The sequence below is a fragment of the Oryctolagus cuniculus genome, chromosome 12 (genome assembly GCF_051225735.1).
Source record: "Oryctolagus cuniculus isolate XC-2025 breed Fujian yellow rabbit chromosome 12, ASM5122573v1, whole genome shotgun sequence".
NCBI classification, from domain to species: Eukaryota; Metazoa; Chordata; class Mammalia; order Lagomorpha; family Leporidae; genus Oryctolagus; species Oryctolagus cuniculus.
In genome coordinates this window covers 25,646,608-25,673,082 of record NC_142878.1, presented here as the reverse complement: position 1 = coordinate 25,673,082, position 26,475 = coordinate 25,646,608, and the positions used below count along the sequence as shown (strand labels likewise).

General features: G+C 40.5%; 1 protein-coding gene across 5 annotated transcripts in view; it reads right to left on the bottom strand.

Annotated features, from left to right (window-relative positions):
- The window catches only part of MAP4K5 (mitogen-activated protein kinase kinase kinase kinase 5), a 118,788-nt gene that overhangs the window by 68,180 nt on the left and 24,133 nt on the right, over positions 1–26,475 (bottom strand). For 3 of the 5 annotated variants that reach the window (XM_051822833.3, XM_051822832.3, XM_089309723.1), the window contains 4 exons: positions 19,615–19,672; positions 6,063–6,153; positions 5,550–5,614; positions 1,181–1,236 (listed from right to left, as the gene is read on the bottom strand). In XM_051822833.3, coding sequence (XP_051678793.1) covers positions 1,181–1,236; positions 5,550–5,614; positions 6,063–6,153; positions 19,615–19,672 — 270 coding nt within the window. The remainder of the gene's footprint in view (positions 1–1,180; positions 1,237–5,549; positions 5,615–6,062; positions 6,154–19,614; positions 19,673–26,475) is intronic. The other 2 variants (XM_089309721.1, XM_051822834.3) reach the window with 1 other exon arrangement.

Genomic DNA, 26,475 nt, shown 5'->3' with positions numbered 1-26,475 from the left:
TTTGAGCCATCACCTGCTACCTCCAAGTGCACATTAGCAGAAAGCTGAAGTTGGGAATGGAGCTAGGACTTGACCCCAGGCACTCCACAACGGGATGTGGGTGTTCCAAGTGGCATCTTAACAACTATACCGCACTCTCACCCCTAAAATGATTTTTGAATGTTAAACCAATATTACAGTGTAGGATAAGTAATCTTTGTTTGTGGTACCCTTTTTATCTATTATGGGGTTACCTTTGTTAAATTTTTGGTTTTCTTTTAAATTTTTGCATGTGTACTTATAAATACCTGTAGATGATAGTTATGTTCTACTGTAGTAATTTCTGACTTTGGTATCAGAATAATGCTGACTCATGATTTGCAAGGCAATCTCTGTTCTTTAACTTTCTGGAGGAGTCTGTGCAGAACTGGCATTATTTCTTCCTTAACTGTTTGGTAGCATTTACCTTATAACATCAACTCTGTCCTGGTGCCCCTTTGTCCACATCTCATGTTGGTTACATGCATCTTTTCTCTTTTTGTCTTGACTGACATGGTTACAAGTTTATCTATTTCACTCATCAGATTGTGGTTTCATTGACAGTCTCTACTGTTTCTCTGCTTTATATTTCATTGGTTTCTACTCAGTCCATTTCTCTAGTTATTGTGTTCATCTTTTTCTGTTTCTTTTTTTAAAAGATTTATTTATTTGAAGGAGACTGTTATGTAGAGAGGAAAAGAGAGGGGATAGAAAAGAGAGAGAGAAGATAGAAGAGAGAGACAGAGGAGAGGAGAGAGAGGAGAGAGAGGAGAGAGAGGAGAGAGAGGAGAGAGAGAAGAGAGAGAGAGAGAGAGAGAGAGAGAGAGATCTTCCATTCATTGATTCACTCCCCAAATGACCACAGCGCCCAGGGCTGGGCCAGGCCAAAACCAACTTTCACCTAAGGCTTTCCTTAGCTTTGTAAACAGGGGGTTCAAGACTACTACACCTCACCATTGTATTATCCCCAAAGCACGACAACACATATGAACAATTAATTTATGTGACTCATTCAAGAAAGAAATAACCAATTTCATCGAATTATACATGAGAGGTTAACAGAAAAATCATTTTGGTTTGTCCGTTCTCTTTTAGGCACCATTCCATAGTTAAAACTGTGAAACTAAAATCACCTTTCTATTTATGTAAGTGGATGTAATACCTGTAAGGTTTCTCTGCACACATAGGCTATCTGTAATTCTGACAATGGTCCAGTAACTAAGGAGAGAAACAGACCACACTGTTAGACATTTAAATATAACAGATTAAAAAGTCTATTTTAAAAATGACAATTAAAAGATTTCTGTACTATCACTGGATAAATTCTGACCATGAGCATGCATTATTTATATAATCAAGAAATAGACAAAAAAAGGTAACATTGAAAATTTTAAAATGTACTTTTAAAATAAAAGATTTACTTCCATAATAACTTTGACCAATAAAATATTAAGCACCCACTGTGTTCAAGGCACAGTATCAGGCATCATAGGAAATTCTACAGAAAGCAATGGACAAGATCTCATTCTCAGTTTTTCAAATATAAAACAAACAAAAAACATGGATAAACATATGCATCTAATTACAGCTACACAGAGAAGCCGTGAATCATAAAAAGATTCATTACTGAAATATACTGGCATTATACACTTTTGTAAAGGTGAAGATATTAATTCTTTAACACCTCTATCAAATTAGTGAGACTTGATTGAGTACTTAATCTAATAATTCAGAAATTAATTAAAATAAAATTCATTCCTTGCAAGCAAATCTCTCCATAATATGAAAATATAAAATCTTTCTTATGTGAGTACACAAAACTATGTGTTCAATACCATGAGAGAAAATCTAGGATGGTAGATGCTAACAGTGAAACCCAATCAGGGACTTCTATATAATCTTTAGTAGCAAAATATTTTACTACACATTTTAATGACTAGCTATCTAAACTTACTCAAGAACACAAAATTTTTTATTTTTTTTAAAAGATCTACTTATTTCAAAAGAGTTATGGGGGGCAGGGCAGAGACCAAAAGAAAGAGAGGAGATCTTCCATTGGTTGATTCGCTCCCCAGATGGCCACAATGGACAGGACTGGGTGAGGCTGAAGCCAGGAGCCAGGAACATCATCTGAGTCTCCCACATGGGTGGCAGAGGCCCAAATATTTGGGCCATCTTCCACTGCTTTTTCCAAGCCGTTAGCAGGGAGCCGGATCCAAAGTGGAGCAGCAAGGACATGAACTAGCACCCACACGAGATGCTGGCATGGCAGGCAGTGGCTTTACCTGCTATACCACAATGCCAGCTCCCAAATTTTGATTCTTATGACTTGTTTGAATATCAGGAAAAAGGGGGAAGTCTTTATATTAATAGCATCTAATTTAAACATAAATATATATTATATATAATTATATATATTAGACGATTTATCTATTTGAAGGAAGAGTTACACAGAGAAAGGAGAGACAAAAAAGAGATATTCCATTTGCTGATTTACTCCCCAAACAGCTACATCAGCACAGTGCTGGGCCAGGCTGAAGCCAGGAGCTAGGAGCTTCATCCCAGTCTCCCATGCGAGCCAATTTCCAACTGTTTTCACAGTCACATTTGCAGGAAGCTAGATCCTAAGTAGAGCAGCTACCAGCACTAAATACAGCAGTTTAACTGACTGTGCCACAGAACCAGCTCTGTAAAGATATACATATATATACATATATATATATATTAAGATGTACTTATTTATTTGAAAGGCAGAGTTACAGAGAGGCAGAGGCAGAGAGAGAGAAAAGTCTTCCATCTGCTAGTTCACTCCCCAGATGGTTGGCAATAGCCAGAGCTGTGCCGATCAGAAGCCAGGAGCCAGGAGCTTCTTTTGGGTTCCTCTTGTGGGTGCAGGAGCCAAAGACTTGGGCCATCTTCTACTGCTTTTCTAGGTCACAGCAGAGAGCAGGACGGAAGTGAAGCAGCCAGGACGTGAACTGGCATCCATATGGGATGCTGGCACCACAGGCGATGACTTTACCTGCTACACCATAGTGCTGGCCCCAATATACATATATTCTTAATTGCTATGGTTTCTGGTGTACTGTTTGGGGGATGACTATTTCTCAGATTCAATTTAATTAAACAAATATGAGGTTGTAATGATGGAAAGCAAAAACTTTTTGAAGAAAAAAAATTCATGTCTCACATCAAACCTTTTGTTTAAAAAAATGCCAGCTTCTCAGTTCCATTTTATCTACATTCTAAAGAGTTCTACTTTTGTAAAACTGTGAATGGATAAAAATTGCAATTACTGGGGCCAGTGCTGTGGTACAGTAGGTTAAGTTGCTGCAGGCAGCACCAGCATCCCATATGGGTACTGGTTTGAGTCCCGGCTGCTCCACTTCTAATTCAGCTCCCTGCTGATGTACCTGGAATGGCAGTAAAGGATGGCCCAAGTGCTTGGGTCCCTGCACCCACACGGGAGACCTGAGGAAGCTCCTGGCTTCAGGTTGACTCAGCCCTGGCTGCTGTGGTCATCTGGAGAGTGAACCAGTGGATGGAAGATTCTCTCTCTCTCTCACTTATAACTCTGCCTTTCGAATAAAATCTTTTAAAAAATTTTAATTACTGAATTAAAATTTTTCATATAAAAGATTGTAATTCTCGGGGACGGTGTTACGACACAGGGTAAGCTACCACTTGGGATGCCTGCATTCCATATCAAAGTGCCAGTTTGGGTCCCAGGGCCTCAGCATTTGGTGCAGCCTCCTACAAAAGCATCCTGGGAGGCAACAGGTGATGGCTCAAATGCTTGGGTCTCTGCCACCCTGTAGGGGATCACATGGAGCTCTGAACTCCTCCTAGCTTTGGCCTGGACCAGCCCTGGCTGTTGCAGGCATTTTGGAAGTGAATCAGTGGAAGTAGGCGTGAACCAGGCACTCCGATACGGGATGCAGGAATCCCAGTGGTGCCTTACCAGTGCATCAAATGCCTACTCCTTCAATAGCATTTGTGTTGTTACATCCACCACGGCTGCATCTGTAAATTCTATGACCAAAATTTGACAACGCTTCCAATACAAAGCTTCAGGATGGAAATATTAAAAATATTTCACGTAATTTTAATAAACCATACAATGCCTATTTGCAATAGGAGTTTCACTCTCCCAGATCCATGTTAAACAAGTAAAAGACAAACTATTTTACGAAAATCTATGCCTAGTTCAAGAAATCCTGCAATTCAAGAATGTGTCAAAAAGGGGGCCGGCACTATGGTGCAGAGGGTTAAAGCCCTGGCCTGAAGTGCTGGCATACCCTATGGGCCCCGGTTCTAGTCCCGGCTGCTCCTCTTCTGATCCAGCTCTCTGCTATGGCCTGGGAAAGTAGTAGAAGATGGCCCAAGTCCTTGGGCTCCTGCACTCAACTAGGAGACCTGGAAGAAGCTCCTGGCTCCTGGCTTCAGATTGGCGCAGCTCTGGCTGTTGCGGCCACCTGTGGAGTGAACCAGCACATGGAAGACCTCTCTCTCTGTCTCTACCTCTCTCTGTAACTCTGTCTTTCAAATAAATAAAAATAAATCTTAAAAAAAAAAAAACATATGTTGTCCTGAAAGGTATTTCTATGGGCTAAAATCTACACCAAATCCTCCAAAGTTCTTTCAAAAAAAAAAAAGAATGTGTAGAAAAGAAAACAAATTAAAAGTTAAACTTACAACCAGAATAAAAAAAATTTTTTTTTTGGACAGGCAGAGTGGATAGTGAGAGAGAGAAAAAGGTCTTCCTTTGCCATTGGTTCACCCTCCAATGGCCGCTGCGGCCGGCACACCGTGCTGATCCGATGGCAGGAGCCAGGTGTTTCTCCTGGTCTCCCATGCGGGTGCAGGGCCCAAGCACTTGGGCCATCCTCCACTGCACTCCCTGGCCACAGCAGAGAGCTGGCCTGAAAGACGGGCAACCGGGACAGAATCCGGCGCCCCGACTGGGACTAGAACCGGGTGTGCCGGCGCCACTAGGTGGAGGATTAGCCTATTGAGCCGTGGCGCCGGCCTAAAATTGTTTCTAAATAGTACTATGAAGCAAAGTCAAATTCAACTCAGAAAAGTGCCTAAAATAACTGATTGCTAAATAAATTACTCTCAAATTATTTTCACAACTATACATTTTAATGTAAAATAGTAGCAAGTAAATTGCTTTTCTGGTAATGAGGTTCAACTATCAAAACAGACAATAAGTAAAGTATCCCTGGCACTTCAATACTTATTCACAAAGAACTTTAGGCAATTTCATTTGTAGATAAACGATTTTCCTAGAGACTACAACTAAAAAATAAAATTTGAACCATACAAATACTTTTGAATTTTTTACTTCAGGCTCAGACAAATTTAAATGGATAACCAATAAAAAATACAACTGAAATTTCTTCTATGCAGTACTCTAGAATACAAGACTGCAGAATTTCTCTATTAATTTACCTAGTTAAATGGAAATATCAAACAGAAATTATGAAAGTCGGGGTTGGGTTTAAAATAGAACATCACATTAACAGTACCATGATAAATATCTTGAAGTGATCCACCTCCGCAGTACTCCATGCAAATCCACAGTTTTTCCCGACTAAAATCAAAGAGAAAGAAAATAGTATTAGCTAGTAATTTCCAACCACTGAAATAAATGCTGCAAGGCTCTCACTCATCACCACAGTAAGATTTAGGACAGACTGCAAAGTGTAATAGAAAACTTTTATCGTAATCTCTCTGCAAAACACAGAAAACCACATTAAGTTCCGTTCTATTCCCAGCTTAAATGGTTTGTAGAGTTTGATCAGTTTATGACTCTTAATTATAATCATTAATAATGTTTCATTAGGGTTACCAGATAAGATATAACCATACAAAGGTGTCCTTATCAAAGTAAGATGGAAGAAAACCAGAAATTTGAGAACTCTGGACAACGTAATTTTAAAAATACATACCTTGTATAACAGCATGTACATGAAAATGAAACAAGAGTGCAGCAGAGAATAAAATACACATAGTGAGAGCAGATGTAGTTTGATTTTTACCTGAGATAGCTCCCAAAGTAGGCAACGATGTTACAATGTTTACATTCTTTAACCATAAATATTTCTTGTTGAATCAAAGAAAAATCATCTCCTGAAAAAACAAAATCAGTTTTGACTAGGTTATGCCAAATCTCTATATATGGGAAGAAGGAAGAAAAAATTTACAATAAATATTAGAGATAAGAACTAGGAATTCTTAATACATCAATGGAAATATAAATTGACACATTCTTTCTAAAAGTCAGAAGCCTTAAAAGTGTACAAATTCTTTGAACTCAGTTACCTTAAATTTTTTGCTTAAGGAGATAAGACAGATGTAGATGTTTACTACATTACATACTTTTTTTTTTTTTTTTGACAGGCAGAGTGGACAGTGAGAGAGAGAGAGAAAGGTCTTCCTTTGCCGTTGGTTCACCCTCCAATGGCCGCTGTGGCCAGCACACTACGGCCTGCGCATCGCGCTGATCCAAAGGCAGGAACCAGGTTCTTCTCCTGGTCTCCCATGTGGGTGCAGGGCCCAAGCACTTGGGCCATCCTCCACCGCACTCCCGGACCACAGCAGAGAGCTGGCCTGGAAGAGGGGCAACTGGGACAAAATCCGGCGCCCTGACCGGGACTAGAACCCGGTGTGCCAGCGCTGCAAGGCGGAGAATTAGCCTAGTGAGCAGCGGCGCTGGCCTTACATTACATACATTTTTTAAAAGATTTATTTATTTATTGAAAGTCAGAGTTACACAGAGAAGGAGAAGCAGAGAGAGAGAGAGGGAGGGAGGGAGGGAGGGTAGAGGGAGGGGTATTCCATCCGCTGGTTCAATCCCCAATTGGCCGCAATGACCGGAGTTGTGCCGATCTGAAGTCAGGAGCCAGGAGCCTCTTCCAGGTCTCCTACATGGGTGCAAGGGCCAAAGGACTTGGGCCATCTTCCACTGCTTTTCCAGGCCACAGCAGAGAGTTGGATCGGAAGTGGAGCAGCTGGGACTCGAACCGGCACCCATAAGGGATACTGGCACTGCATGTGGTGGCTTTACCCTCTACACCACAGCTCCAGCCCCTATATTTTAACAATGAATAAAGGGGTGGGGCCAGCGTTGTGGTATAGCTGATAAAGCTGTCGCCTGCAGTGCCAGCATCCCATGTGGGCACCGGTTTGAGTCCTGGGCGCTCCACTTCCGATCCACCTCTCTGCTGTGGCCTGGGAAAGCAGTGGAAGATGGCCCAAGTCCTTGGGCCCCTGTACCCATGTAGGAGTCCTGGAAGAGGCTCCTGGCTTTGGATCGGCACACCTCAGCCATTGTGGCCAATTGGGGAGTGAACCAGCGGATGGAAGACCTCTCTCTCTCTTTCTCTGCCTCTCTGTAACTGCCTTTCAAGTAAATAAATAAATCTTAAAAAAAAAATAATAGTAATAATGAAGGGGGCCAGGACTATTGCCTAGCGGGTAAAGCTCCCATGTGAGTGTCGATTCAAGTTCTGGCTCCTTCCCTTCTGATCCAGTTCTCTATTAATGCCTCGGAAAGCAGTAGAAGATGGTTCAAGTCCTTGGGTCCCTGCACCCGAGTGGGAGACTTGGAAGAAGCTCCTGGCTCCTGGCTCTAGTCTGCTCTAGCCCTAAACACTGGAGCCATTTGGGGAGTGAACCCAAAATGGGAAGACCTCTCCCTCTCTGTAACTCTGCCTTTCAAATAAATATAAGTAAATCATAAAAAAACAAACAAACAAAAAAAATGAATTGAGGGCTAAATACATTCTGGTATAGTTACAGATTAATACATTAAAAATGTGACAATGTCAAAATATGTTCATGATATATTTATGTGGAAAAAGGTACATCATATATGTTATTTAAGTATTTAAGTTATATAGGAAAAGTTTAAAAAAAAAAATGCAAGGGGCTGGTGCTGAGGCGTAGTGGGTAAAGCCACTGCCTGCAGTGCTGGCATCCCATATGGGCGCTAGTTCGAAGCCGGGCTGCACCACTTCTCATCCAGCTCTCTTCTGTGGCCTGGGAAAGCAGCAGAAGATGGCCCAAATCGCTGGGCCCCTGCACCACTGTGGGAAGACCCGGAGGAAGCTCCTGGCTTCGGATCAGTGCAGCTCCAGCTGTTGTGGCCAATTGGAGAGTGAACCAGCTGATGGAAGACCTCTTTCTCTCTTCTCTCTGCCTCTCCTGCTCTCTGTGTAACTCTAAGTTTCAAATAAATAAAATAAATCTTTTTAAAAAATACATGCAAATAAAACACACAATCTGAACTTAAAACAGTTATTCCTAGAGTCTGGGAGGGTGGGGAAGGAACAGATGGGGAGGTTGGACAATCAGCATCAACTGTAGCTGGGTGAAGGTGACGGTTCTGCGGTCCATAGCACAGAGGGATGATCACAGTACACAAGTGTGTTATGCTCTGTGGGAAGAATTAGAAGAGAGGAGCCGGTAGGCTCCAAGCACAAAGACAAGACAAGGAAACATCAAGGCTAACTGCCTGGCATGACTGGTTGACACTGTCTACATGTTGTGAAATACTGGACTGTACCCCATGAGAATGTTTAAGTATTACAGGTTAATCCAAAATTTCCTAAAAATTAATTTTAAAAATAAAACTTACAGTTAAGTTTCTATTTTACTGTATTGTTAAAGAACATGGTTTACTTATAAAATTACTATAGAGATTTATCAACAATTTACCTACTGTATAATTAGTTTTTGTAAATATTCCATGGATATTTGAAATAAATATGGATGCTGTGATGTGGAAATGAAGTATATAGTTATATATATTTCTTTTTCTTTTAAAGATTTATTTTATTTTTACATAAAAGTCAGAGTTAGAGAGAGAGAATGAGAGACAGAAAGAAGTCTTCCCGGCCGGTGCCGCGGCTCACTAGGCTAATCCTCTACCTAGCACTCCGGGTTCTAGTCCCGGTCGGGGTGCTGGATTCTGTCCCGGTTGCCCCTCTTCCAGGCCAGCTCTCTGCTGTGGCCAGGGAGTGCAGTGGAGGATGGCCCAAGTGCTTGGGCCCTGCACCCCATGGGAGACCAGGAGAAGCACCTGGCTCCTGCCATCAGATCAGCGCGGTGCGCCGGCCACAGCGCGCTGGCCGCAGCGAACATTGGAGGGTGAACCAACGGCAAAGGAAAACCTTTCTCTCTGTCTCTCTCTGTCCACTCTGCCTGTCAAAAGAAAAAAAAAAAAGAAAAAAAAAGAAAAAGGAAGGAGGGAGGGAGGGAGGGAGGGAGGGAGGGAGGGAGGGAGGGAGGGAGGGAGGGAGGGAAGGAAGGAAGGAAGGAAGGAAGGAAGGAAGGAAGGAAGGAAGGAAGGAAGGGAGTCTTCCAGCCACTGGTTAAATCTCCAATGGTGGGAGCTAGGCTGCTCCAAAACCTAGAGCTAGGAACATCCTCTGAGTCTCCCATGTGGGTGCAGAGGCACAAGCATTTGGGCTGTCCTCTACTGTATTCCCAACAAGATCCGCAGAAAGCTGCATGGGAAGCAGAGTAGCATGGACTCAACCTGCGCCCACGTGGGGTGCCAGGACTGCAGGCTACAGCCTAACCTGCAGTGCCACAATCTGCTATGTAGGCCTGTGTATTTATGTGTATTTAAAACAAAACAGACACAATGATGAAGCCTGGGTGATAAAATGAAAAGTAATTGTACTCTCTCCCTTTTAACTTTTATTTAGTAAATATAAATTTCCAAAGTACAGTTTATGGATTACAATGGCTTTTTCCCCCCCATAACTTCCCTCTCACCCGCACCCCTCCCATCTCCCGCTCCCTCTCCCATTCCATTCACATCAAGATTCATTTTCAATTATCTATATATACAGAAGATCGATTTAGTATATATTAACATTTCATCAGTTTGAACCCACACAGAACATAAAGTGTAAAATACTGTTTGAGTACTAGTTATAGCATTAATTCACACTGAACAACACATTAAGGACAGAGATCCCACATGAGGAATAAGTACACAGTGACTGCTGTTGTTGACTTAACAATCTGACACTCTTGTTTATGGCGTCAGTAATCTCCCTAGGCTCTAGTCATGAGTTGCCAAGGCTATGGAAGCCTTTTGAGTTTGCAGACTTCGATCTTATTTAGAAAAGGTCATAGTCAAAGTGGAAGGTCTCTACTCCCTTTAGAGAAAGGTACCTCCTTCTTTGATGGCCCGTTCTTTCTACTGGGATCTCACTCGCAGAGATCTTTCATTTAGGTCCTTTTTTTCCCCCCAGAGTGTCTTGGCTTTCCATGCCTGAAATACTCTCCTGGGCTCTTCAGCCAGATCCGAATGCTTAAAGGCTGATTCTGAGGCCAGAGACCTGTTTAGGACATCGGCCATTCTATGAGTCTGTTGTTGTACTCTCTCCTTTTTAAAAATCTGTCCTTGGGGCCAGTGCTGTGGCATAGCGGGTGAAGCTGTAGCCTGCAGTGCCAGAATCCCATATGGGCGCCTGTTCGAGTCCCTGCTGCTCCACATCAGATCCAGCTCTCTGCTATGGCCTGGGAAAGCAGTAGAAAATGGCCCAAGTCCTTTTGCCCTGGCACCCACATAGGAAACCCGGAAGAAGCTCCTGGCTCCAGGCTTCAGATCAGTGCAGCTCTGGCTGTTGCGGCCAATTGGGAACTGACCAGTGGATGGAAGACTTTTCTCCCTCTCCCCCTCAGCCCTCTTCCCCCCATCTCCCTCCTCCACCCCTCTCTCTCCTCTCTGTGTAACTCTTTCAAATAAATAAATAAATCATAAAAAAAAAAAAAAAACAAAACTGTCAGCCGGCGCTGTGGATCACTAGGCTAATCCTCCAGCTGCGGCGTCGGCACCCTAGGTTCTAGTCCCGGTGGGGGCGCCAGATTCTGTCCCGGTTGCTCCTCTTCCAGGCCAGCTCTCTGCTGTGGCCCGGGAGGGCAGTGGAGGATGGCCCAAGTCCTTGGGCCCTGCACCTGCATGGGAGACCAGGAGGAAGCACCTGGCTCCTGGCTTTGGATCAGCGCGGTGTGCCGGCCGCAGCGGCCATTGGGGGGTGAACCAACGGCAAAGGAAGACTTTTCTCTCTGTCTCTCTCTCTGTCCATTCTGCCTGTCAACAAAAAAAAAAAAAAAAAAAAAAAACGTCCCTTCCAAACCTTTCTATCACAAATCTGCTTATTTAACTAGAAAAGTTATGTTAAAATAATCTATTGGTCACTGATTGGGATTTTTTTTTTTTTTTAACAGGCAGAGTGGACAGTGAGAGAGACAGAGAGAAAGGTCTTCCTTTGCCGTTGGTTCACCCTCCAATGGCTGCCATGGGTGGCGCACTGCGGCCAGCACACAGCGCTGATCTGAAGGCAGGAGCCAGGTGCCTCTCCTGGTCTCCCATGTGGGTGGTGGGTGCAGGGCCCAAAAACTTGGGCCGTCTTCCACTGCACTCCCGGGCCACAGCAGAGAGCTGGCCTGGAAGAGGGGCAACCGGGACAGAATCCAGCACCCCGACTGGGACTAGAACCCGGTGTGCCGGCGCCGCAGGCAGAGGATTAGCCTACTGAGCCGTGGCGCCGGCCTGGGATTTTGTTTTTATTATGAAAATACTGCCTCTCAAACTCCAACTTATGTGAAAAAAGTGTTTACCTCAGTAAAAAGCGTTTATGAATTAATAAAATTATTGCAAGTGTGTTACACAAAGGCACATAAAAGCACCTGAGCCATATTTGATTTCAAAACTTTAGACCTTCACCGGATTTTGGGTTATTTAACCCTTCTAAGCCACAGTTTCATTTATTAAGCAGCATCCGTATTCATTTCACCTATTTAACTTTCTTTTCTACTACGTTCCCAAACACTGTATATTTTAGCCATATCAAATTGGCAGTCATTTTTCTAACAGATTCTCAGGCTCCCCGTTTCTGCTTTTGTAGTTCTCTCTGCTGTGAATGAACATATAGCACTTAGCACACAAACGTGGAATAAATACAACAGCAAGACTACTGCATGTCAGAGATCAAGACAGACACATCAAATGCTCTTTGTTAGGACATCATTATAAAATATGTTTGATTAGATATTATTGTTCAGTGGTCTTACGAAAAGCAACTTCAGGTTTAAAATCAGTTGTGTTCAGATAGACTGACTTTTACTCAAAAATCAAAGAAAATCACTCAAGGTCAAGAAAGAAAAACTAAAAAAAGAAAAATATTGTCTCAGGTAAATAAATAAAATCTTCGTGCTTAAAGCAGATATTTTATATATTTTGTATTTCTAACTCTTTCAATTCAGAGTCACAACAAAGCTTTACATATTTTAGATATGCCATACATATATTTCTTTAGAGGTTTATTTATTTGAATGTCAGAGTTAGAGAGAGAGATTATCTTCCAAATGCTGGTTCACTCCCTAGATGGCTGGGGGTGGGCCAGGTGGAATCAGGAGCCAGGGGCTTCTTCTGGGCCTCCCACATGGTTGGCAGAGGTCCAAGCACTTGGGCCATCTTCTGCTCCTTTTTCCAGGCCATTAGCAGGGAGCTGGACTGGAGTGGAGCAGCCAGTACGTGAAATGGTGTCTGTATGGGATGCCAGCATTGCAGGCAACAGCTTTACCCTCTATGCCATAACACCTGTCCTAAACAACCTAATACTAAATATTTTGTCAGTTTTCACATACCCATGAAAAATATAATGACACAATGGTGGCAATTTAATAGTCTGATTGTTTTGGTTGATAATAAGGAAATATGATTATTTTCCCCACTGAGCAAATGAATGTAAGCACACTGACAGACAGAATAGTCATTTCTAACAATACACTTTCTATTGGGGGCCCATCTTAGGTTGTGAAAATCCACCTAGAGAGAAAATCTCTATCAGTTTAAAATTAACAAATTCAGAATCTGAGACTGAACACCAGTTTTAGAATCTGATACCTAAGATTAATTTTTGTTACTATAATAACAAAAAGTATAACCATTTCAATTTTCTCTTGCATTCAGAAGCAAATGGGAGAAATCAAAGTACCTTAGCATTACAAATATCACAAAATTTCTACATTACTTAAAACCAATAAAATAATATTTTTGGTGGCCATTTGTGTCCTCAAATTAACACCTGCCATCAATTCAGTCTTGAAATGTGACAGTATGGCACAAAACAGTTCATTTTCAAGATCATTTTTAAAATTCCAAGTTGTTAAATTTTTAAACAGAATTTCTGCAAAGCAAGATCACACCACTTAACCAGAATATCAGAGACCCTGTTCTATTTGGACAAAGCCCTTCCCTTGGGATTTCTCTTAAGAATATTCACTGGGCAAATGAATAACCATTTAAATCTTTGTACTTTTAAAATTTACTCTACTTTTTCTGGGTTACACTTCTAGGAAATAGGATGAAGTATTTTCTGAAAGCACAGAAGTTTACTTTTCCTACCAATCTTGAAAACTCTCTAAATTAAGAAAGTACCCTTAATTTATTATTCTATTCATAGTCTATTATTTATTTATTTATATTTTTTTGACAGGCAGAGTGGACAGTGAGAGGGAGAGAGAGAGAGAAAGGTCTTTCTTTGCCGTTGGTTCACCCTCCAATGGCTGCCACTGCCAGTGCGCTGCGGCCGGCGCACCGCGCTGATCCGATGGCAGGAGCCAGGTGCCAGGTGCTTCTCCTGGTCTCCCATGGGGTGCAGGGCCCAAGTACTTGGGCCATCCTCCACTGCACTCCCTGGCCACAGCAGAGAACTGGCCTGGAAGAGGGGCAACCGGGACAGAATCCAGCGCCCCGACCGGGACTAGAACCCGGTGTGCCGGCGCCGCAAGGCGAAGGATTAGCCTAGTGAGCTGCAGCACCGGCTATATTCTATTTAAAACATTGGGCTATTTTATGAAGATTTCCAATTTAGCATATTAAAAAACAAGGCAGAGAACAAAATTATATTGCATTTATCACCCCAGGGAGTGATTCCATTCCTGTAAGCAAAGCTCACAGTTTTCAACAAGCTGTAACTGACATCAGTTTAAAATACTATCATGCAGTTTCCTTCCAAAAAAAGAAGGGGGGGAGGGGTGCGAATCAGAGAAGAGGAGAAAAGAGAAGGGAAAATAAGATTAGATGGTTGACTTTCCCAGGGATTCTGTTCCTACTCTGGTGCACAGCACCACTAGCTAAGTTGAGCAAAATGAGCACATGTGAAATGACTTAGATGGCAGGCTGAAATTCAGACCTAAGACAAGAAAACAGGGAGGCATGAGTCACCGTATCTAAGGCATTTTCTGAGTATTCCTGATGCCTTACCAAAGAAATGGAAAATGATATTATTTTCAATGCCAATCACTGGTAAGTCAAACTCTGTTGAATATCACCTTTTGTAAGTTTCTATGTTTAATAAATATCTACTGCAAAAATGAGAGAGAAATGGTTAAATCATTTCTGAAAACAATAATTTGCCTGTGTATACAAAGACCAATAAGAACATAGGGCATAGTAAGGAATGCCTGCTTCATTTTCTTTTACAATTATTTTTGTGGCTAATTAAAATAAATTCTGTGTGCTAATCTGTTTTTACTTTTCAATCTAAGGTTTACTTAAGCATTTTATGAGTATTAGGAAGAACCTCAAAAGAAATTTATTTCACTAAAATTTTGACTATGTTACAAAAATACATAGCCAGTGGTAAGTCAGTAAATCTGTAATAACATTTAGACCTCTAAAATTACTGTACATTTCATATCCTATTTTTAACTGGGGGGATGGAATGTACAATTAAGTGTACAGCTGGGATTTCATTTACTTTAAAAAAAAATCTTGCTGATGTTTTAACGGTCAGAAGTTTTTTTTAAGTCATACTGGCAAGTAATTATCTTTTCATGTCTAAATATAATTCTCAACCAGCTCCTCTATTAAATCAATACAAGGAAGCACTTCTGTATTATCCTGGCCTTAGTGCAAGTTTTTCTTTTTAGCTGTTGAATACAGTTAAGAATCCATTTTTGAAATACAGCTGTCTACAGATTTAAAGTACCTAAACTGAATGCAGAGAGAATTCATTGGCATATCATTATATTTTTTGACTTAAAAATTCCTTTAAGTCTCTTACAAACATGTGAAGAACGACATATACTTTGCTAAACACCATGACAATGATAAAAAAACTACTGATCACTCACAAAAAATTTTATAGCAAAAAAAAAAAAGTAAATTCAAGATGCAAAAAACAAGGAGAGCTTATTTTTAAAGAAAATTTTAGATAACAGTGCTTCAAATTCTCAAGGAAATGAAAATAAACAAGAAGGGCATAAAAAAATAACGCAATAAAATGAAATTAAAAGAATGCCTGGAGATTTAAGAGGGAAAAAATTGAAAAGAAAATAATACTTGCATAGAACCAACATAAGCATCAGAAACAAGAAGGAACAGAAGCATTGGCGACAAGTTAGCCACTGATCTGAAGGCAGATTTAAAAAATCATGCACAGTAGAGAGGATAGCTAAACACGTCTAGAGAGAAAAAAGACACATATAAAGTAACAGAGAGCTAACAGGAACAACTGGTATCCCCAAAGTACTGAACTTTTAAAAATCAGGAATCATAAAAGAAAATTTCTTGAAGTAGAGAAAGAACCAAAAATACATATGAAAAAAAGCTCAGTATTTTCAGAGGGAAAAACCTGTGAAAATGATCAAGACCAAGATATATTCTGTTGAATTTATTTATTTCAGTGACAAGGAAAAAATTACTAGCTCCTGCTACATTCATGCAGAAGCAACAAGGCTTCTACAAGGAGAAAAAAAAATCAGGACTAACAGTTGTATTCAGTAACATTCTAGGGAAAAAAATGTAGATTTTTTTGAGGATAGGAAAAGAATATGTAATACAATCATTCTGTACATAGTCAAGTGGCCATTCTTATTCAAAAGCAACAGAAAGGCATGTGTAATGTCCTTACATGGAATAATACAAATAATAATTTGTAGAAAAATCAAATTGAGAATAAGGTTCAATGAACATTCTTAAAGTCCCCTCCTAACATCCCAGGGGCTACAATACAACAGCAAAGACCTAAAATCACAACTCTCATGGATCATTCTAGGGAAGAAGGACAAACAGATAAATATATACATAAATCAAGTATCAGGCAGCCACATGTCCTAGGCAAAGATCTAAAATAACAGGGGCTTGGGTGGCTATTTAAGGTGGTCTCTCTTAGGACACGATGTTTAAGCTGTGAAGTGAATGACCAGGAGCCTTCTGAGCAAAGCTCATGAAAAACAGCACTTCAGGCAAACTGAAAGGATTAGTTTCATACTGAGCTGTTTTTAAATAAAAAGAAAATACAGCACATCATGAAGGGCTTTTCATAATTAAGGCTGAAAGTCTGAATGTGATTCTAAATGGACTGGGAAGCTCAACAGAGGATTTAAGCAGCAGAGAGCATGACCTGCTTTGTTTTAAAAGGTTCACTCCAGGGCTTTATGGAAACAAGATGGTAGGAAATGGGAGGTGTAGGCGGGGAAACAGGGAGACCAGGAGGGTGGAGATGGCAAGAAAAAGAAAGAGATGGATTCCCGGTATGCTTTGGAGGTGAAGCTGAAGGAATGTGCTGACAGACTGACTCTGTCAACTAAAAGAAGAAATCATGGGTAATGCCCAGATTTTTGGCTTGGCTAACTGCTCATCAAATGTGGTAAGGCAGAAGGAAGAGCAGGTTTGGGAAGACAAGTCAATCTGTGGATTCAAATTATATTATTATGAAGATGCTGCTTGGGAAGCCCACATCCCATACTGACCTACCTAAGTTTGAGTTCTGGCTCTGGTCCCAAATCCAGCTTCCTGCTAATATGCACCCTGAGAGATACTAGGTTCAAGTACTCGGGTTCCTGCCACTCACTGAGTTCTGGGCTGCAGACTTCAGTCTGGCTCAGCCTCAGCTACTGTAGGCTATTGGGAAGTGAACCAGCAGAATGAAGATCTCCCTCTGTCCTCCAAATTAAAAAAAAAAAAAATTATACTATTCCTAATACTTATAGGAAAATCTATTTGATATCATTCATCTTTTGATACTGGACACAAAATAAGTAAGAAGGCATAAAAAGACCAATAGTGGGCACTGAATCCATTTATCATAAAACTAAGTCTAGGGGGCCGGTGTTGTGGTGTGGCAGGTTAAGTCTCTGCCTGTGATGCCAGCATTCCATATGGGCGCTAGTTCAAGACCTGGCTGCTCTATGTCCGATCCAGCTCCCTGCTCATGTGCCTGGGAAAGCAGCAGAGGATGGCCCAAATCCTTGGGCCCCTGCATCCAGGTGGGAGATCTGGAAGAAGCTCCTGGCTCCTGGCTCCTGGCTTCAGAAAGGCGCAGCTCTGGCCATCGTGGCCATCTGGAGAGTGAACCAGTGGATGGAAGACTTCTCCCTCTCTCTCTGCCTCTGCCTCTCTGTAACTCTGCTGTTCAAATAAATAATTCTGCAAGAAAAAAATGTTTCTAGGGCTACTACAAATTTGCATTTACAAAATAGTTGATAAAAATATTCCTCTGGACTGTGCAAGTAGGCAGAGACACTGATAAGATATGGTGTATGATGTTAATCAGACTCAGCTTCTTTCTCTGCCACTTCATTGGAGGCTGGCCTCTCCTCATTTTTAGATTCTCCACTTTCTTCAGGCAAATCTTCAGTTTCTTGGTGAGACACCTTGGCCAGTTTTCCCTCTCTCCTTTCTTCCCTTTTGTTTGCACTTTATTGTCCAAAGACTTATCCTTCCTAGCTGTCTTTTCTGGCTTTGTTTCAGCTCAGGCAGGAGCAGGCTTAGCCAACAATCTTGCCAATCCCCTTTTAGGCCCTTCCTCGCTACCCCTTTGGCCAAGCTGACCTTGATCTTGGGTATCTTAGTGGCAGGGAGGGCGCTAGCTGGGTGTCTACTGGCCACGTGCATTTATGAAGCTGAGTCAACAGGCTGGTGCCTCTGGGGCAGTTTAACCATTACTCAATCTTTAGTTATGAGTAACCTCTACTAACATAAAATCAGTAGGTTTTACAAACAAGGTAATAAGAAATTCTATCCTTTCAAAGGCTCTTAGGAATGCAACACTTAATCCTTATATGTTAAGTAATATCATATACATGATACATTTTTCTTTTTTGACAGAATTGCCTTCGTATATTGTTCTAATAATATACAGCTTACTGACAAGTTAAAATTGCAGGATTTAAAAAATTAATTAATTCAAGATATGTATGATAACTAAAAGTCATATCCTCAAGTCAAATAAGTACAACTGTGTTTTTCAAACCCAGTGCACACTGAAGGCAGAAAAAGAATAAACACCTTTGTCTCCTCTGAGATCCAGCCCAGCATCTGGACTACAGCCACCCCCTGAACTCCCCAAGGAGAGGCACATGTGTGTATGATTTTGTTATAGTCCCTTCTATTTGTGTCAGTGACATTCTGGAGATCATTATATACACACTGGTGGAACTTAGTAACAAAACTGTTAAATACTATTATTAACAACTTCTACCTACCAGGAGAAAAAGATACAGTATCATATGTGAAAGGGTTTTATTTTTTAAAAAATGTATTCCAGAAAGAGGGAGGGAGAAACACAGAGTGGGCATGCTCCAATTTACTGGTTCATTCCCCAAAAGCCTGCCTGCAAGGGCTGGAGAATGGAGCTGGGAACTCAATCAAGGTCTCCCTTGGGTTTCAGGAACCCAGTAATTGGAGCTATCTCCCAAGGTCTGCATTAGCAAGAAGCTATAGTTGGGAGCAGGACACAGGTATTGAAACCAGGTGTCTTAACTGCTAGGCCAAAGGCCTGCCCTTGAAAGCTTATTTTTAGTGTTCTAGTACATGCTACCTGAGTAATATCATCTTGCATGTAATGATCTAATTACTGAATTATAAAAACATTTTAACTGCTTAAATTAACAAACTGGCATAATTACAGTCACAAAATTACTCCCCATGTCTTGATATGTGAATCAACAGATGATTCTAAATAGTCACCTACCTGGTCAAAAACTACTACTGGTTTTATTAGAAACTTTCATTCTATCAAAAATCATACAATTATTTCAGGTTTTATACAGTTCAGTTTTCAAAGCAAATTGCTCAGTGTGTTTTCAATCACTGACAGACAGGTGTTAATGAAATATGAAGTTAAGACTGTTATTTATTAAATCTAAATCAACCAGCAAGGGAACAACAAACATACAAAATATTATCCCCAATATTATCTGAATACACCCCCAAAAACCAATGAATATTTTCCTAATCAAAATATCCTGAAATGTTCCTATTATTCTTACAAGAAAATTAGTAGTCAGTCAATGCACCTCCTAATTTTTGAATGTGTACATTTTAAATTGTACTTGGCAACAAAACTGTCACATCAAACTTGCCTTTAATATTCACCTTCCACAGAATTCAACGTAACCAAATTGGAGATATTGTACTGACTTGACAGAACTCATAAAAAGACTTATTTTGGGAAGAAAGGAAACAAGAAAGGAAATATAGAAATTTTTTTTAAGTCTTATGCTTATAAACCATGGAAGAAAGGGTTCAAAATTTGTCTTTAGGATTTTAATACATACCAGGCTCCAGTTTGATGATTTTTACTGCAGCCAACTCTCCTGTATGTACATTTCTGGCCTAAAAGTGAAAATACAAAATTTTTGAAGTTTGTTAACGATACATAAACTACTTAGCACTATGTTAAATGCTCATCAACAATGCTTCTAACAAAGCTAAAATACGCCGGCGCCGCGGCTCACTAGGCTAATCCTCCGCCTAGCGGCGCCGGCACACCGGGTTCTAGTCCCAGTCGGGGCGCCGGATTCTGTCCCGGTTGCCCCTCTTCCAAGCCAGCCCTCTGCTGTGGCCAGGGAGTGCAGTGGAGGATGGCCCAGGTGCTTGGGCCCTGCACCCCATGGGAGACCAGGAAAAGCACCTGGCTCCTGGCTCCTGCCATCGGATCAGCGAGGTGCGCCGGCCGCAGCGCGCCGGCCGCGGCGGCCATTGGAGGGTGAACCAACGGCAAAGGAAGACCTTTCTCTCTGTCTCTCTCTCTCACTGTCCACTCTGCCTGTCAAAAATAAAAAAAAAAAAAAAAAAAAAGCTAAAATACAAAATCTTTGTTTCTAAATAAAAAGTTAGTGTATTCATTTCCTCATTAAAGAAAATATAGAAAAGACATAAAAAGTATAAAAAATTACCTTTAATCCTACCACTTGAAAACAGTTACTGTATAAAATTTTGGCATATATCTTCCTTTTATAAACATTTTGTTAATTTTTTAAATTAAAAAATGCCATAGTTTTTATTTATATTATAAACATAATTATACTGATTGAGGGAAAAACTTTAAAAGTCATCTGTAGCTACACACACAGGGAAAAATAGTTCACCTTTTAGTGTTCCTCTTCCCCACCCCATACGTGCACGTACTTGTGTGTCGAAGAGGATGATACCATCAGAGTCATCTACAGTGAGGATTAGAAATGCTGCTTCATTCTCCACTGACAGAATATGTAATTTATTTCATCAACTCTCTATTGTTAGATATAGCCTAATATTATTTTGCAATTACATAAAGACAAACTTATCTTCATTTTACAACTGTCAAAAGTCTTGATTATTTCCTACAGATTGCTAAAAGAGAAACTATTTGGTATCTAACAAAATCAAGCTGGAGGAATAGGAACTCACTGCTCTGGTCTAGGGGAAGAGAGCTTAAAAAAAAAAAAAGTGGAGAGACTGCAATTTCAGGTAAGCATTAGGGAGAAAACTGCAGAGGAAATGCCACGCAAATTAGAGGGACACTGTGGATCTACGCAGAGGGTGTAGGTGTGCACAACTCAGAACCCCAGCAGCAGCCTCAGGATCAGCTCTGGAGAGTGAGGTGAGACCAGACTGTAGCAGCCCAAGCCACTGGCAATAAAGCTGTGGGAAGAGCCTGACATGAGTATGGCCTGCCAAACTAGAAGAACAAAAGGGGGCATGTTTCTCCCTGACCACCCAGAAATGGTGTCCTGTAACCAGCAGAGAGGGGGTGGGTGCCATTTTGACAACCATCCAAGAGGAAACTCCTAAGTTGGCTTGGAGAATTGATGAGGGGCTGGGTGCTCCTGATTGTGGGAGCCTTGTGTGCTGGGCCTGTGAAACACTGTGGTTGCGTGGGAGGGCACAGGGTGTGGCTGGGTCTTTGGGTAGTTCCTATGGGTGACTCCACATGCTCGGGGCTCCTTGATTCCCTGGTGAGGGTCATTGCTGTGGGATTTGTGCTCACACCAAGGACTGTAGAAATCTTTTGTGTGGTTCTTGTGGCAGTGCAAATGAATACTGTATGCAGTGGGGCTAATGCCCAGACAACGGTCTCCCTGGAGGAGAGGTGAGCGTGAGACTCCACCAACAGAGATGTGATTAAAAAAAAAAAGATTTACTACACCAAACTTGGGTGTCACCTTGGACACTCCCCTCAACCTGGATCACTAAACAGAGCTCCCTAGCTAAACCCAGCACACTGAAATACCACACATTCCACTAAAGCTATAGAGACACAGTTCAAAGATAAAAGCCACCACACGGAAAAAAAACAAAAACCAACAAATATCTCCACAAATGATTAAAAATAAATACAGCAATTCAAGAAACAAGAATAAAGAAGACAACATGATGCCCCAAAAGGAACATAACACTTCAGTTCTAGAATGTGAAGATGAAGGGACTGAAGAAATGCTGGAAATGATTTAAAAAAATGGATTATAGGATTACTTACAAATAATCAGAAGCAAATCCATGAATTAAAGAAATCAATACATGACATGAATGAAAGTTCTTACCAACCATGAAACTGATATTTTTAAAGAGAAATCAAAAGGAAATAATGGAAATGGGGCCAGCGCCATGGCTCAATAGGCTATTCCTCCACCTTACAGCGCCGGCACACTGGGTTCTAGTCCCGGTCGGGGCACCGGATTCTGTCCCGGTTGCCCCACTTCCAGGTCAGCTCTCTACTGTGGCCCAGGAGTGCAGTGGAGGATGGCCCAAGTGCTTGGGCCCTGCACCCACACGGGAGACCAGGAGAAGCACCTGGCTCCTGGCTTTGGATCAGCACGGTGCGCCGGCTGCAGCGCGCCGGCCGTGGGGGTCATTGGAGGGTGAACCAACGGCAAAGGAAGACCTTTCTCTTTTTGTCTCTCTCTCTCACTGTCCACTCTGCCTGTCAAAAATTTTAAAAAAATAAATAAATAAAAAAAAGAAATAATGAAAATGAAGAATTTAATGGATCAAATAAAGAATTTGGTGGAAAGCCTAACAACAGAATCAGTGAGGCAGAAGAATGACTATCTGACTTAGAAAACAGATATCTGGAAATTTTGCAGTCAAACAAACAAAAAAAGAAATTAGAAAACTAAAAAACTGTTGGAGATTTATGGGATACTATTAAATGACCCAATATATGGGTCATAAGAGTTCCTGAAGACATGGAAAGAGACAATGGATTAGAAGGTCTTTTTAGTGAAATAATTACAGGAAACTTCCCTAATTTGGAAAAAGAAAGGGACATGCAAGTACAGGAAGTACATAAAACTTCTAACAGACATGACCAGAAAAAAAATCTTCACCACGACTCACTGTAGTCAAACTCTCCACAATAAAACATAAAGATTCTAAAATGTGCATGAAAGAAATGCCAGATTAGACTCACAGCTGAGTTCTCAACAGAAACCCTACAGGCGAGGAGAGAATGGTGAAATACTTAAGAAGTTTTAAGAGAAAAAAACTGTCAATCCAGAGTACTATACCCTGCAAAGCTCTCGTCTATGAATGAAGGTGAAATAAAGACCTTCCATAATAAACAGAAATTTAAAGAATTTGTCACCACTTGTCTAACCTTACAAAAGATGCTTAAGGATGTGCTGCATACAGAAACACAGAAACACAGTCACCACTATGAAAAAAGGTGAGGCAGAAAACCCCCCAGTGAAAATACAAAGAAAACCCAAAGTAAACAACAGGAATTTTTATGGAAAAATGGCAGGGCAAAGTCATTACGTATCAATAGTCACCTTGAATGTAAATGGCCTCAACTCTCCAGTTAAAAGATACATACTGTCAGAATGGATTAAAAAACAAAACACATTATTTGCTGCCTACAAGAAACATCTCACCAACAAAGACACACACACACACACACACACACACACAGGGAAGGATGGAAAAAGATATTCCATGCTGACAGAAGCCAAAAAAGAGCTGGTGGAGCTATCCTAATACCAGACAAAATAGACTTTAACACAAAAACTGTTATAAGAGACAAAGAAGGGCACTATGTAATGATTAAGGGATCAATTCAACAGGAAGATGTGACTATTATAAATGTACATGCCCCTAATTACAGGGCACCTGGCTTTTTTAAAGAAATGTTAATGGATCTAAAGGGAGACAGACTCCATTACAATAGTAATGGAGGACTTTAATACTCCACTTTCAGCAATCGACAGATCAACCAGACAGAAAATCAGCAAGGAAACAGACTTAATCAACACTATAGATTTAATGGACCTAGTGGATATCTAAAGAACTTTTCATCCTACAGACGCGGAATACACATTTTTTTCACCAATCCATGTAACTTTCTCTACAACAGATCACATGCTAGGCCATAAAGCAAGTCTCAGCAAATTCAACAAAATCAAATCATATCATACATCTTCTTTGACCACAATGGGATGACGTTGGAAATTAACAAAATCTCTAGAATACATGCAAACACATGGAGACTGAACAACACGCTCCTGAATGAACAGTGAGTTATTGAAGAAATCAAAAGAGAAGTTAAAAAATTTATGGAAATGAATAAAGACAATACAACATATCAAAATTCATACGATACAGCAAAAGCAGTGTTTAAGAGGAAAGATTATAGCAACTGGTACCTACATCAAGAAATTAGAAAGGTACCAAATAAATGCGCTACCAATGCATTTCAAGGACCTAGAAAAACAACAGCAAACCAAACCCAAAACCAGTAGGAGAAAAGAAATAATTAAAATTAGAGAAGAAATCAACAAAAATGAAATAAAAAATATGAAAGATCAAAATGAAGAGCTGTTTTTTTGAAAAAATAAACAAAATTGACACACCTTTGGCCTAACTAACCAAAAAAGGGAAAGACCCAAATCAGTAAAATTAGAGATGAAAAGGGAAATGCAACAACAGTCACCACAAAAATAAAAAGAACCATCAGAAATTACTACAAAGGGCTGTATGCCAACAACTCAGGACACTTAGAAGAAATGGATAGATTCCTGGACACATCCAACCTAACTAAATTGAGTCACGAACACACACAAAAAAACTAAACAGATCTATAACCAAGGTGGAAATTGAATCAGATACAGACACTCCCAGCAAAGAAAATCCCAGGACCAGATGGCTTCACTGCTGAATTCTACCAGACATTTAAAGAAGAACTGACTACAATTCTTCTCAAGCTATTAAAAACAACTGAAAGGGAGGGAATCCTCCCAAACTGCTTCTATTAAAGCAAGCATCACCTTAATTCATAAAGCTGAAAAAATGCAACAGAGAAAGAGAACTACAGACCAATTTCTCTGATGAACATATACTCAAAAATTCTCAACAACATTCTAGCCAATCAAATCCAACAACACATCAGAAAGCTCATTCTCCTGGACCAAGTGGGATTTACCCCTGGTATGCTGGGATGGTTCAACATTCGAAATCAATCAATGTGATACATGACATCAACAAACTGAAGAATAAAAACCATATGATTATCTCCATAGATGCAGTGAAAGCATCTGATAAAATACAACACCTTTTCACGATGAAAACTCTAAGCAAACTGAGTATAGAAGGAACATTCCTAAACACAATCAAGGTAATTTATGACAAACCCATGGCTAGCGTCCTATTGAATGAGGAAAAGTTGGAAGCATTCTCATTGAGATCCAGAACCAGACAAGGATGCCCACTCCTACCACTGCTATTCAAGATAATCCTAGAAGTTTCAGCCAGAGCCATTAGGCAAGAAAAAGAAATCATAGGACAAAAATTGGGAAGGAAGAAGTCAAACTATCTCAATTTGCAGATGACATGATTCTACATACAGGGGATCCAAAAAACTCCACTAAGATACCACTGCAACTCATAAAAGAGTCTGATAAAGTGGCAGGATATAAAAATCAACACACAAGAATCAACAGCCTTGTAAACATAATGTCACAGCTGAGAAAGAACTTCTAAGATGAATCCCATTCATAATAGTTACCAAAAAAATCAAATGCCTTGGAATGAATTTAACCAAGGACACCAAAGATTTCTATGAGAATTATAAAACATTAAAGAAAGAAATAGAAGACATGAAAAAAAATAGAAAAATCTTCCATGTTCAAGGATTGGAAGAATCAATATCATCAAAATGTCCGTATTTCCAAAGGCAGTTTACAGATTAAATGTGATACCAATCAAAATTCCAAGGACATTCTTTTCAGATACAGAAAAATGATGCTGAAATTCAATATATGGAAACACAGGAGGCCTCAAATAGCTAAAGCAATCTTAAACGACAAAAACAAAGCCAGAGGCATCACAATACTAGATTTTAAGGCATACTATGGGGCAGTTATAATCAAAACAGCCTGGTATTGGTACAAAAACAGATGGATAGAGCAATGGGACAGAACAGAAACTTCAGAAATCAACCCACACATCTACAGCCAACTTATCTTTGCCAAATGAGCTAAAATCCATCCCTGGAACAAGGACAGTCTCTTCAACAAATGGTGCTGAAAAAACTGGATCTCCATATGCAAGTATGAAGATGCATATTTTATACCTTACACAAAAATCCACTCAAAATGGATTAAAGACCTATATCTATGACTTGATACCATCAAATTATTAGAGAACACTGGGGAAACCCTGGAAGACATTGGCATAGGCAAAGAGTTATTGTAAAAGACCTCAGAGACACAATCAAAGCCAAAATTGACAAATGGGATGACATCAAATTGAGAAGCTTCTGCACTGCAAAGGAAACAGTGAGCAAAGTGAAGCAGTAACTGACAGAATGGGAGAAATTATCTGCAAACTATGCAACTGATAAATAATAACCAGAATCTATAAAGAGCTCAAGAAACTCAACAACAAACAACCCAGTTGAGAAATGAGCAAAGGACTTAAATAGGTATTTTTCAAAAGAGGAAATTCAAATGGCCAATAGACACATGAAAAAATGCTCAAGATCACTAGCCATCAGGGAAATGCAAATCAAAGCCACAATGAGGTTTCGCCTCATGCCCATTAGAATGGCTTTCATACATTAATCAAGAAAGAACAAATGCTGGCAAGGATGTGTGGAAAAAGGTACCTTAATCCACTCTTGGTGGTAATGTAAACTGGTACAGCCTCTGTGGAAGACATTA